At 43.1% G+C, this 14,789-nt stretch overlaps 1 protein-coding gene across 1 annotated transcript in view; it reads left to right on the forward strand.

The window, feature by feature from the left end:
* Positions 1-14,789, forward strand: part of CALN1 (calneuron 1) — a 488,598-nt gene that overhangs the window by 293,908 nt on the left and 179,901 nt on the right. Inside the window, exon 4 of the mRNA XM_028109767.1 lies at positions 13,717-13,829. Within this exon, the coding sequence (XP_027965568.1) occupies positions 13,717-13,829 (113 nt within the window). The remainder of the gene's footprint in view (positions 1-13,716; positions 13,830-14,789) is intronic.

Consider the following 14,789-nt stretch of genomic DNA (forward strand, 5'->3'; position numbering starts at 1 on the left):
TGATGGACTCCTGTCTCACGTTTAGGTCTTTCAACCATTTGGAGTCTATTTTTGTGTGTGGTGTAAGGAAATGGTCCAGTTTCATTCTTCTGCATGTGAGCCCTTGTGTCTTCTGATTTCACTCTTTGAGAGCTCCGATTTCCTTCCTTTCTGTTTCTTTCTCCTCTTAAATTCTTCCTCCTCCCATGGCAGTTCGGGGGGAGCCAAGGGCCCCAACTGCTGTTGGGTCCCCTCCCTCTTGTCACCACACCTCCCTGAAATGAGCTGCAATTTCTTGGTCTGCCTATAAGTTTCTGCCCTCCTTCTCCACCAATGTCTTCTTGGGCAGTGGGAAACGCACAGGTAGAGGGGGAGCCCCCCCAATGTCCATCTTGTGGCTGAGCAGAGAACAGGTGCCTCTCTTCCACTGAGGTTCCAGCCCACAGAGTAGATTTTCCCCAAGTGTTTTTGGAGTCAGTGGGGTCAGGAACCACCCACCAACCTGCTGCTGTGAACAGGTGTGGCCCTTTCCCCAGAGGTTTCACAGGTGAAGCAGGCAGACCCTCTCCACCCTCCCTCCACCTGCCTTCTACCTTTCCTCTGGGCGCCCCCACCTGCCCAAGCCTGTGCGCACAGCAGAGGGGACTTGCCAGGAGGTTGGGGGGACAATGACTGACGCTGTCTTCTCCAGAAGTCCCTTGGCTCTTCTGTTCTGTTAAAAGATCTAAACGGTGATTGCTGCTACACAGGAAAACTATTGATTTTCTAAGTGTTTGTTTGTACTTCGCCACTGTTACCTCACTCCCCAGGATAACGGTTGTGTGTTTTTTTCTGGACAATCACACTGCCCTCCGAGTGGTGATCCTCTTGTTTTCTCCATTCCTGTGGTCGTATTTTTTACTTCTATTGCACGTCGTATTGTTGGCCAGCATATTGGGAACAATTAGAATAAAAATGATAGCGAGCATCCTGGGCCCTTGCTTATCTGAATGGGGATTCTTTCCATGTGTGAGGATGTCTGCCGTTGTCTTAAGATAGGTCACTCTTACTTTTTTAAGGAAGAATTATTCTTTGCCCAGTTTAAAAAGTCCTAAATGAATATTGTATTTTACTCAGATCCATAGATATCAGCACTTTTAAAAGTTGTATCTATTGATTTGATTTATCATGTTAATTGATTTCCCTAATATTAAATTGTACTCAAGTCCTGGAATAATCTATACCTGGCTATGGTAAGCTGTGCTTTTGGTATATTTTAAATTAGATTTTCTAGTTCTGGCTTCAGGATTTTTATATGTATCCATAAGGGAAGTTTGTCAGTTGTTTTCCTTTTGTGTATTTTGGTATCAGAGTTACGTTGACTTTTCCTCTTCTGCTTTATCCTGGAACAGTTTATATGACATGAGGAATATTATTTCTCAACAACATGAAAAAACGAATGCAATTATTCCTATTTGAGAGGATTTTCAGGTGATTTCATTAGGATTACTTTATAATTCCTTAAGTCTCAGTCCATTTCTTTTCAATCTTTACTTAACTCAGTACTGAGAAATTACCCCTTTTTTATAAAAGCACTAGCTTCACACCTGAAAGACTCCACCAAAAAACTGCTAGAATTGATAAATGAATTCAGTAAAGTTGGAGGATTTGAAATCAATGTACAGAAATCTGTTGCATTTCTAAGATTTTTTTTTACTTTTTTAAGAGCGAGAGAGAAGATGCCCATGAACGAGGGGCAAAGGGAGAGGGACACAAGCAGACTCCCCACTGAGTGAGGAGCCTGACTTGGGGCTCCATCCCAGGACGCTGAGATCATGACCTGATCCGAAGTCAGATGCTTAATCGACTGAGCCATCCAGGCGCCCGAAATCTGTTGCATTTCTATACACCAATAATGAAGCAGCAGAAAGAGAAATTAAAGAATCACTTCCATTTCCAACTGCACCAAAACCAATAAGACACCCAGGAATAAACCTAACCAAAGAGATGAAAGACCTGTACTCTGAAAACTCTAAAGCACTGATGAAAGAAATTGAAGATGACACAAGAAATGGAGAGACATCCCATGCTCATAGATTGGAAGAACAAATACTGTTACAATGTCTGTACTACCCAAAGCCATCTACACATTTAATGCAACCCCTGTCAAAACACCCAACAGCATTTTTCACAGAGCTAGAACACACAATCCTAAAATTTGCACGAAACCACAAAAGATCCCAAATAGCCAAAGCAACCTTGAAAAAGAAAAGCAAAGCTGGAGGCCTCACAATTCAAGACTCCCAAGTTATATTATGAAACTGTAGTGATCAAAACAGTAAAATCAGGATGGTACTGGCTCAAAAATAGACACATAGATCAATAGAACAGAATAGAGAACCCAGAAATAAACCCACAACTATATGGGCAATTAATCTTCCACAAAGCAGGAAAGAATATCCAATGGGAAAAAGAGTCTCTTCAAGAAATGGTGTTGCAGGGCGGGGGGGCGCGCCTGGATGGCTCAGTTGCTTAAGCCTCCAACTCTTGGTTTTCGGTCAGGTCATGATCTCAGGGTTGTGAGATCGAGCCCCTCATCAGTCTCTGTGCTCAGCTCAGAGTCTGTTGGAGATTCTTTCCCTCTCCCTCCCCGCTGCTTCTCTCTCTCAAATAAATAGAATCTTTTAAAAACTGCTGTTGGGAAAACTGGACAGCAACGTGCAGAAGTATGAAACTGGACCACTTTCTTAAGCCATACATAAAAATAAATTCAAAATGGATAAAGACCTAAATGTGAGACAGGAAACCATCAAAATCCTAGAAGAGAACACAGGTAGTAACTTCTTTGGCATCAGCCTTAGAAACTTCTTTCTAGATAACCTCCTGAGGGAAGGGAAACAGAAGTAAAAATAAACTATTGGGACTACATCAAAATAAAAAGCTTCCGCACAGTGAAGGAAACAGTCAACAAAAATAAAAGGCAACCTACAGAATGGGAGAAGATATCTGCAAATGACATATCTGATAAGGGGTTGGTATACAAAATATACAAAGAACTTATACAACTCAACACTCCCCAAAAATGAATAATCCAATTAAAAAATGGGCAGAAAACACGAATAGACATTTTTCTAAAGAAGGCATACAGATGGCCAACAGACACATGAAAAGATGCTCAACATCATTGATGCTCAGGGAAATGCAAATCAAAACTACAGTGAGATATCACGTCACACCTGTCAGAATGGCTAAAGTCAACAACACAGGGAACAACAGGTGTTGGCAAGGATGCAGAGGAAGGGGAACCCTCTTGCACTGTTAGTGGGAATGCAAACTGGTACAGCCACCCTGGAAAACAGTTTAGAGGTTCCTCAAAAATTTAAAAAATAGAACTTCCCTGTGATCCAGCAATTGTGGTGCTAGATACTTACCCAAAGAACACAAATACTAAATCAAAGGGGGGGTACATGCTCCCCAATGTTCATAGCAGCATTATCTATAATAGCCAAACTATGGAAACAGCCCAAGTGTCCATCAACTAATGAATAGATAAGGAAGATGTGGGAGCTATATATTTACACATACACATAAATACACACACACACACACACACACACACACACACACACACAGTGGAATATTACTCAGCCATAAAAAAAGAACGAAATCTTGCCATTTGCAATGACATGGATGGAGCTAGAGATTATTATGCTAAGCAAAAGAAGTCAGTCAGAGAAAGACAAATACCATATGGTTTCACTCATATGGAATTTAAGAAACAAAACAAATGAGCAAAGGGGAAAAGAGAGAGAGAGAAACCAGGAAACAGACTCTTAAGTATAGAGCACAAAGTGATGGTTACCAGGGGGGAGGTGGGTGGAGGGATGGGTGAAATAGATGATGGGGCTTAAGGAGTGCACTTGCCGTGATAAGCGCCGAGTGTTGTATGGAGATGTTGCATCACTACATTGTACATCTGAAGCTAATATTACACTGTATGTTAATTAACTGGAATTCAAATAAAAACAACAAAAGCACTAGTTTCACAAAAAAGTTTCTTTTAAAAACGTATTAGCTTTATACAAAGTATTTCATAATTTTTATTTCTTCTGTATTTGTTGCTACATATCTTTTCTCAGTTGTAATTTTATTTGAATTTTTCTAGATTTGATATGCCAGTAATTTATATGTTTTATAGTTTTTCCCAAGGAATTTGCTCCTTTCTTTTTTGTACGCTGGTTACCATATGTATGTATATGTGTATTTTCCAATTAATTAATTCTGCCCTCACTCTGATTTTACTATACCTTAGCCCATTATCTTTATGTCTAACTTCTTTTCTAAATTTTTCTTTGAATGTTTTCTTTCCTATTTTTCTGCAATCTTTTAAAATAATGAAATTATTTTTAATGCTTTGAATTTACCTCTGAGGAAAGCTTCGATTAATACCTACGTATTTGAGATATGTGATGTTCTTGTCATTTTCTTTAAAATTTATCTTGAAGTTGTATTCTTTTCTCTTGGAATTTGTATTCTTTATTGATCAGGAGAGTATTTTTCAACACAGAGAGGTTTAGGGATTTCTGTTTAAATATTAAATATGATTAAGTCCTTGTTTCTTTGAGTTTGAGTAGGAAAATGTGGCCTCCTAATATCAGCTGTAGAGAAGTAGTTGATGTTCTCTCTGTAATCTTTCATATAATCCTGTATTTATAAATGTTCCACGAATATTTTGAGAGGTGTAGTGTTTGTTTGCTGCAGCATTCCGTATACAGCTGATGACTTAGTTATTGCAGTTGTATTGATTAAATTATCATTTTGGAAGCCAACATGGCCTAATGCAAAGAGCAAATGTGTGGAGTCAAATCCACCGGGGTTCAAGCCTGGGTTTTGTTATAGTCAGTGGAACAATCTTGTATGGGTGGCATTATCTGGACCTCCTTCATGCCTTCGTGAATGGGGACACCTATTTCTACCTTTCAGTGTTGTTGAGAGAAATAAATGAGGCCCCTTAAGTCAAATCCCTTAGCAATGTACCTGGCCTGTAGTTGGTCACAATTAATGGCAACTATTATTAAGTTTCAACACTTGATCTACTCTTAACTGATGGAATATCAGATACTTTTATCTCTCTCAGCTCAGGAAAATGTCTTGTTATGATTCTTTTGAGTAGTCTCCTGATTTTCTTTCTTGTGAAATTCAAGTCTCCAATTTCTCTTTTTCATCTCTGTCATTTTCTCTTTCATCATTTCATTTCTGTCTTATTTCCCTCTGTCTTTATTTAGAGTAAGTTAGGGCTAGAGATTATTCATGCAGTTGTCTCTGCAATTGCTTCCTCCCACACACATAATATATTTTCCAAATAGCATTTCTGTTTGTCTACATAAAATGAATACACTAATATGCTACTTTTAAGTAACACACAGAGGAGTGTACTAAGTAGAAGTGCATTAAGTAGAAAGTTTATAATGTGCAGGTTTTGGTTTTCCCAGTACACAATGACCTCTCTTTTCTGCCCTTTCCAATGTGTGCACCCCGCCCTTTCTTGTTTGTTTATCATACTGTATGGAGGCACTACTCCACTAATATATTTTAGACGTTATAACACACCCCCCCAAAAAAAACCAGAAGTTAAAAAGAAAGAATACAAATAGATATGGATGGAGCATGTGATATTTTTTCCGGCCCCACAAATGTTCTTGAACATCCTTTGCTTTGCTCTCACCATGGAGACCACTGTCCTAGATCATATCAAATTTCTCTTCTTTTTACTTCTGCAGAACTTCCTTTTCCATAGCAGACACACACTTGTGATTCCTTGTCTCTCTTCCCACCAGAACACAGATTTTCAGGAGGACAGTGGTGATGTCCTCTAAGTTCACACCCTTGACTTTCTTATTCTGCTATGGTCAACTGATATTTCCAATGCTAATGTAAAGTGTAAATGAAAGCATCTTTTTCTATTTTCATTTCCCTACATTATCTAATATATGTAAAAACTCTGTGCTTGGGGTTCAGCTCCTATGGGAAACTGGCTTTCCAGATGCTGGGTTGCTAGAGGCAGGCACACTGCTCTGGGTTGTCTGGGCCTCAGTTCTGCTTTTACCAACGGGGTGAGGATGGGATGGTTCAGGAACTAGAAGGGGTGCTTGGGTGGCTCAGTCAGTTAAGCATCTGCCTTTGGCTCAGGTCATGATCTTGGGGTCCTGGGATTCAGCCCCACATTGGGCTCCCTGCTCAGTGGGGAGCCTGCTTCTCTCCCTCTGCTCCTTCCCCCTGCTCAGGCTCTCTCTTTCTCTGTCTCTCTGTCTCTCATAAATAAATAAATAAACAGACAAATAAATCTATCTATCTATCTATCATCTATCTATCTATCTATCTATCTATCTATCTATCTATCTATCTACCGATCTATCTTTTTTAAAAAAAAGGAACTAGGAGAACTTGATAGATATAACATTCCATGAATAGAAGCAGTGAACGAAGAGACAGTGCTAGTCCTGTCAAAATAATGGCCAAGCCATGGTGCAGCACAGTTAAGCATCCCAAATCTAGGAAGGCCCTACCTGTGTCACCAGCAGATGCAATATCTGTGTTAGGACCTCTGAATCATGAGAAGCCAGCATCTTTTCCTACTCAAGGTGGAAAAGTTGATTTCGATAAATTTCTGTGGCTTTGGCTCAATGACTCAAGAACTTATGAGTGCAGAAAAGGACTAACATAGCAGGCTATCCTTAGAAAGGCCTGCTTGCCAGGTTAACCCTTGGGTAGTATCCAGGAAATTGGATCTGGGGAGGGATTCCATCATACCTAGAATAGATCAAGCGTGGCTCACTGTGCCCAAACTGTTTATGTATACAATATAGTTTATGCTGAACACTTGCTTTTCTTCTGGGAGTCTTGAATGTTAGTACCATGCAGGCACAGAGTGCCTACATGACCAGCGCCCCGGAAAAATCCTTGAACACTGGGACTCCAAGGAACTTTCCCAGTAGATAGGATTTCATACATGTTGCCACTACTAAATGCTAGGGGAGTTAATAAGCATGTCCTGTTGACTTCACTGGGAGAGGATTCTGGAAGCTTGTTCCTGCTTTCCTCCAGACCTCACCCCATGCATCTTTCCTTCCTGATGATTGTGCTTTATATTCTTTTGCAGTAATAAATCATAGTCAAGAGTAGAACTATATGCTGTCCTGGGAGTTCTCTTAGCAAGCCATTGAACTTGGGGGTGGGTCTTGAGATCTCCCGTATATATCCCCCCTTCCAAAGCAGGTTGCTGCTCCTGAGCCCCTTCTATGTAAAAATTCAAATGTGTTGTCAGGTTTTACCACCACCACCCCAGGTCCAGTAATGAGCCATACAATGTCCCTTTCTCAGCAGTCACCCTACCTGGCCCTCTGTGGCATTTCACGTCACTGGAGACTAACTACCTGCCCCTTATTGAATGTCTCCCTTGATTTCCAGGTCCCCCTCCCTCTTGGTTCTGCTCTCAGACATTTCCTTTCCAGGTCCCTTCACCTCTTCCCTCTTATGTAGAGTGTAAGACATCAAAAAGGTGCTCTTATGTTTCCATTTGAAGCCCCCCAAACACAGGAACGATACTGTAAGTGCTGAGTTTCCCAAGAGCCCACTCCTCTTTATGTGTTAGCTCAGGCTGCTGGGGCAAAATACCACGGACCAGGGGGCTTAGAGAACAGAAGCTTGTTTCTCTTAGTTCTAGGGTGATTGAGATCAAGGTGCTTGGCAGAATGGGTTTCTGGTGGGAATCCTGTCCTTGTCTTGTAGATAGCTGGCTGCCTTCCTGCTGTGTCTGCACATGGCCTTTCCCCTGGGCCGTCTGTTCTGGTACCTCTTCCTCTTCTTGTAAGGATACCAGTCCCACTGGGTCAGGGCCCACCTTTATGACCTCATTTAACCTTAGTTACCTCCTTAAAGGCCCTGTCTCCAAATACAGTCCTATTGGGGGTTAGGGCTACAACATACGAGTTTTGGAGGGGGTACAGTTCAGTCCCTAACACTTTATAAGAGGTTGAGTTTGAAGTATTAGGCAAAAGAATTTCACTGGAGAGAGTTGATGGTGGGCTCCAAGCTTTCACTAACCTTCCTGGAGTGGGACGGAGGTGTTTCTCATTCAGTTTGAGCAAAAGATGTTTCCAGAGAGCCACTTATAGAGATTGACCTGTGTTTGCTTGAGTTTAAAGAATATAGGGGCTGGTGTTTGGGCCACATACGAAACACCTACAGGCCTGGGCTGGAGCTGGAGCTGCTGCCTGATTTGGGTAGCCAAGCAGAGATAGCTGGGCTGCACTGGCAAGGATGCCTAACACAGGGGCTAAGGAGCCGTCAGTTTGGGGTTGCCTTGAGGACCAGTGAGGTCTGATAGCATCCCAGGGGAGAGAGAGACCACCAGAAAGCCAGGGGTCTTTATTTATTATTTTTTATTATTATTTCACCTCATTGTGTATGTTTCAGCTGGTTGGTCCTGATGCATGTGGTGTAGTCCTGGCCCTTCCACCGCTTTCTACCCTAGCTTAGGTGCATCAGGTGCATTCGTTTGACTTCCATGGGAAGCAACAAGACACGGTCCTTAGCAGGTTAGCTTCCTGCACTTCTTGCTAGGTGGATCATGATATTTGGAAGCTTGAGGAGGGAGGATGAGGCCGGGTGGGAGTGAATGCCATCCTCCCACGCTGCGCCACTTTGCTTGCTCAAGATTCGTAAAACAACGTACCCAAATGGAGTTTTGCATTCAGAGTCTGCTACATTCTGTGGAACACAGCGGGTCTGGGAAGCTGCCCACCGCTGTCCCTGAGGGCATGAGAATCCAGAAGGGCAGTCTGATGTCACCGTGCAGGCCTGGACCGGCCTGGTTTATTAGAGCAATTCTTTTTAGTGGAAGGGGTTTCGGATGCCTGGAGGGCTGTATGTGAGAGGCCTGGGTCCTCTGGGAACTGACCATCCAAGGAGGATCACCGAGACCCGACAGCAGGCAGAATGGCAATTTGGGGAAGAAATGGCTTTTAGGCAATGGTCGTTTGTATTAAAGCCCCTGACGGCCATCTCACCCAGTTTCCTGCTAAATTCCTTCCTAGGTGGCCGGATAGGAAGACATACTGAACTCTCAAAGTTTGTAGACAGATACGAGCCTATGCTGGGATTTACGCCGGAATCTCTTACGCACAGGGCTGCTGGGACAACATGGAGGCCAGTATCAGAAGTCCCAAGCTGAGTCTCTTGGCTGGCACATATTAGCTGTGTGGCCACAATCTAGTTACTTTTAACCCCTTCCTGCCTATGTTTTCTCACAGGTAAAGTGTGGAAGAGGAGAATCTTTTCATAGTGCTGGGATAGAATCAGACAAGATGATAAATGCAAAGCCCTGAGCTCAGAGTCTGGTATACAGCGCGTGTTAAATATAATCCTTCTGAGTACTTATGATCTCTAATGGTTGACCTGAGACCCAGCAGCCAGACCAGAGGGAGCAATTTAGATTTCACTTTGCCACTATATCCCAGGCAGCCGTAGCACTCCAGGCCAGGCAATGCTGGGGTCAGGGGAAAGAGCGTTCCAGACAGAGTCCAGCTATGACCCTGTTTCCACAGAGAAGGCCCGGGTGTCTGCCCACAGTTTGTCCAAGTGCACACACAGCAATCCACTCCCAGGGTGGAATCCCAGCTCCGCTCCCTGTGTGAGCTTCTGCAAGCTATAGAACCTCTCTGTGCCTCAGTTTCCCCATCTGTACAATGGGCTGCTGGAAACCTTCAGTGAACTAATGTACGGATGTTTCCGTAAGCAATGCACTCCACATTGTGAGTGTTCAGAGGTAGGTATTTTGATCATCATCAGACTTTTCAGACCTTGCTTCTGCCTGGGCATGGTTTTTATATGAGGGACTTAATGAAAAACCTCCCTCTGAGATTCTATTTGTCTCATTTCTCCTGGGATGGATGGAGTGGGGGGGGGGGACTTGGGGGCCACATTTCTGGGAGCAGCATAGATAGCCTATGGGGTGTTCCCAGTTCTGTTTTTCTGTCAAATGAGGATCTCCTGAACAGATCTGTTTTCTAGTCTAAATCTGAATAGAACCTTTTACTACTGGTTGGACTGAGATTGAGCTGTGAATTAGGATGAGTCTTCATTTACAGGAGGCCTGCAGAAAATGTTCTACGTACACACATATATTCAGGGGCCAAAGCTGAGAAAATCCCAAGAGAGGTGTGGGGGCCCCACCTGGACTATTTCTACAACTTGTGGGCCTGCAGGAATCTATGTCCCTCTGCTCCATAACAGTAAAAAAAAAAAAAAAAGTCAGGGGGATCATATTTGATCATAAAAAATCTGAGGTTCCAAGTGTCCTCTGTGAAATAGTAAGAAGCGAATTCTCGCACGAACTGGACCTCTCCTCCAAGTCTGTGCCGAGACACCTGTACCCTTGCACTGACTGCAGTTGGCACTGCCCATAGGGCCCTGAGCACCTCCTCCCCAGAACTTTCTCTCTGGCCAAGGATTTGAGTAGCAAACGGGCTGTTCCCCTCACAGGGGCCATCATTTCTGCTTGTCATCTTTGGGTTTGGTGTTCTCAGCCAAGGGCACCATCTGTGAACACTCCCTGATGACTTTGACAGCAGCTCAGTTTGGACCCTTGAAATACATCAGTTCTACACCGCTTCGCTCCCAGCTCCCTGGGGCGGGGGGTGGGGGTGGTTTCAGAGAGGTGGGTGGTCTCTTTCCTCCTACCTGGAAGGTAGACTCTTCAAAGACAGCCTTGTTCTCCTGGCTCTGAGAATCAGGGGTTCTGCTACATCCTATGGACCACCCCCTCTTAGACTCCCAAGTGAGAGAAAGCAGTACTCACTACACTGTGGCCAGGAGCTTGAGTGACCCAGCTTGGTGGATAGATTTTAGTTAAGGTCTCATTAGGGCTTCATAGAAAGTGATCCGTGCCCTTGAGCTTCCTAGCCTTTGTGAACTGTTAGATGTTGCCATGGGTGACAGACATTTGGGATGATGCCCAGTGCTTATAGAACAACATTCCAGAGGGAGGGCTGGAGAAAGGGAGCCATGGTACTTAGGGCATCTTCTTGTCCACTGTTTCTGGACCTCCCTCCTCCCCCTCTTCCTCTTCCTCTTCCTCCTCCAACTCCAATTCCTTCTCCTCCTTTTTCAGAGCCACCCCACCACCAGGAGCTTTTTAAGACATTGGTTTCCCTAGTCGCCTTACCCTGTGAGATTTTAATAGCACAGATACACTGTACATCTGTTTATGTTCTGTGGCCCGAGGAGAGCCACAAACGATTGTAATATCTAAGATTGTTTGTCTCCCAGGAATCCATTTTCACCTCATTGAGGGTGTTACTGTTTCTATAGAGAATGCATATTCTAGTCTGAGATGTTTTGGCCATCTAGCACCAGATGAGCGGGAGTGATTTGGGGTGAGCCGAGGGTCAGTGCAGGTGTTTAACAAGCGCGCATCCGTAGGAGACTAGGAGCCACAGGGAACTAGCCAGGAAGACTGGGCCTTTCTCCTTTTCCTACAGCTTCCAATTTCCCACTTTCACAAATACTGGATGACTATTTTGGGGCAAATGTATTAGTCTGCATTTAAGATAGTTTCCTTGCCTTGTATTTTTCTTAAAAAAGTGAAGTTATCAGGGCAAAAGGGATCAGCACTTACAGCATCTTAAATACTATCAGCCCAGTATCCGGGATGAGTATACCAGGGAGGCATAAGAGAGCCTAGCCCTTCTCTGTATCTCTACCAACATTGAGCAGTATTCTTTCTAGAAGTATTTGCTAATTTGAGAGGCAAGATGATACCTCACTGTTGCTTGATTAACCTTCTCATGATGACCAGTGAGGATGGAATTTAATTAATTAATTAATGTTCTGAAGGTAGAATTTAATTAATTAATTGATTGATTTTGAGGGTGAAATTTTAGATCCTCTATCCTGTTGAATGGTAAGGGGTAAACCAGTGATCTCCAGTAGCCCAGTGATTGCCCCACCCACTTGGTTCTAAATCTTTTCTTTCTCACTGACTTGTCACTCCTCCCTCCCCGCTTGGGTTTTTTTTTTAAATCTACACTGCCGTGTGTTTCTGGACTTCTTTTTCTGAATTATTGGCATCTTGATGATGACATCTGCTCAGCTTTTTGAAATAGGTTTTGAATGAGGGCTCTTTGAAGGCAGTTGCACTCTGGGAGTGGATTGATGTGTGTGACTTTGGCAACCTTGTGTGTAGACACCTGGGCTGTCTGCACCAGCTGGGCTAACATGTGGTGAGCTCTTGGTGGAGACGCCCTCTTGAGCAGTCTAAGGGTGCAGAATGCCATGCTGATGAGTCACTGAGGCTTGGACAGTACCTGGAAGGTCTGTTTTTATTTGAGTTGGCTCAAGTTCACCTTTTGGTGAGGGTCAGATCTGGCATGAAAGATGTGGAGCTGAGCAAAGGAAAAACAAGCAAGAGATATCATTCATTCATTCTGTAAGTACATACTGAGTGCCTGCCATTGTGTAGAATATACAAAGAAGTTTCAGACTGGGTCCCTGACCTTGCAGAGCTCACAATGTAGGCAGGAAATGGGCATGCAGATCAGTGACTGAGATACAGGCTTGATAAGTTGTATGACAGATGCACATGAAGGTAGATGAGGAAACAATTCTGTCTAGTGAGATGAGAGTCAGAAAGAAAAACAAAAAGGGAACATGATATTTAAGTTCCGTCAGAGAACAAGGTGATGTTCGTCAGGCAGACAAGTCAGGGAAGGCATCCTGGATGGAGGGAACAGCATGTACAGAGGCATGAAGCTCAGAAAAAGCATGGCATTTTGTGCAGAGGTGGGGAGCAAAAGACAGCGAGAGGGATGGTGGGACTTGAATGCCATCCTGGAGTGGTTTCCTTATTTTTGGTCAAAGATGCCACTTACGTTTATAAAGCATCATCAGTTATGCTTTGGGGGGGGTGAACTACTGTATGGGAGACAGTGTGGAGGTGCGAGTGTGAGAGCAGAGAGCTACTCCGCTAGTAATGTTGTAATTATAACTAGGTACATTAATTCTTGCAGACCACAGTCTTCAGAAAGGGACTAGTGATTGAATTGACAAGGAAGATAGAGCAGCACAGGCATGGGAGGGGTAAAAGACTTGATGTCTCAATTTATGTGTGGGTGACAGGATGAAGGAAGAGACGGGGATGAAGCTGCAATTTCCCTCATGTGTACAGCTAGGCAATTTGAGGTCCAGAAGGTACAGCAGTTGTGAGGGTGGCCATTTGAGTGAGGGGTGCTGGTTGGGCATTTAGATATGGAAATACTGGCAAACAATTAAGAATATATGGTATTGGATGGATTAATATTGCCAGTTTCTTGTGTTTCCCTTGATATTTTAAGGATGTTGGACAGTTTTCAGTGATGCTACCGGCTCTTCATTGATTGAGGTCATGGCAAGAAGAAAAGCGTGGTGATGTTTATTTCATCGGGTGCAGTAGGTCAATTTCAACAACATTATTTTTTAAGATTTTATTTATTTATTTGACAGAGAGAGACACAGCGAGAGAGGGAACATAAGCAAGGGGAGTGGGAGAGGGAGAAGCAGGCTTCCCGCAGAGCAGGGAGCCCGATGCGGGGCTCGATCCCAGGACCCTGGGATCATGACCTGAGCCAAAGGCAGACACTTAACTGACTGAGCCACCCAGGCGGCACCCCCTTTTTTTTAATCAACAACATTTCAACTCACACTTATATTTTCTCCTTCCAGGGGACGGCCAGGTGGACTTTGATGAATTCATGACAATTCTTGGCCCCAAACTGGTGTCTTCAGAAGGTCGCGATGGTTTTCTTGGAAACACAATAGATAGCATATTCTGGCAGGTGAGTACGATTTTTTTAAAAGATTAATTTGACAGTAGATGTGTGCCTGGGACTAACTTCTGACTCTGAATTCTTGAGCTTCTGTGCAGCATGTGAAGATCTCTTCTGGGCTAGAGTGACATACATTCCTTGAACTGGATGTCTAAGTAGAGGTCCATACTAGATCCTCTGAACGAAGTATCAAAACTATACCATTTGAGGTTTGGATGAGCGAACTATCTCCCTATTTATTCCTTGTACCAGAAACAGTTTTACATTTGGGAGAAATGGTATTCCTCCACTTCTGATTCACAAAAGTTTCTTTCTTGGGAACAATTAGAAAGTACACCATTGGTATTGCCTGAGCCCTGTTCTGTCCCTGGTTCCAAGACATTCTTTTGCTGAGAGGATGGCCAGGTTGCCTCATGTGTTTAGATCCTATTGATATCCTTGTCCTTAATAGGACAGAATGGTTTTATCTAAGAATTTGTGTTCAGTGCTTCTCAATTTGCTCCTATTTCTGTCTCGTAAAAGCTCTTAGGACATTTCAAATATCTATGTTCAAATTATTAAGGTGCTATGAATCATTTTTATATTAGTTCTTTAGTCTTAATATGTGCCTATCAGTTCATGATTATGGAATTTGGGAAATGGGTTATCAACCACTGTTTTTAAAATCTGAATGAAATCATTTGCCAAGTTAAATTGAATTGATGGTTATACATGTAAAACATCACTCCAATATAGTGAGGTTTCTTTAATTTCTTGATGTGTTTTTTTTTTCTTAACCAAAGATAATTCTCCAATCTAGGTAAACATTGCAGTTGACATGTATCTCTAGTCTTATTCTGCTACCCATCTTGCATATAACCAACAAGCAGTCGTTAAGAACATATTACATGCCCTATAGTCTGTCACTGTGGGTTTCACAAAAGACATTGAAGACATAGTCCTGGCTATTTAAGAAATTGGTTGGAGAAA

The sequence above is a fragment of the Eumetopias jubatus genome, unplaced genomic scaffold (genome assembly GCF_037043125.1).
Source record: "Eumetopias jubatus isolate StellerSeaLion01/CBP00866 unplaced genomic scaffold, mEumJub1_p1.0 scaffold_12, whole genome shotgun sequence".
Taxonomy (NCBI): Eukaryota; Metazoa; Chordata; class Mammalia; order Carnivora; family Otariidae; genus Eumetopias; species Eumetopias jubatus.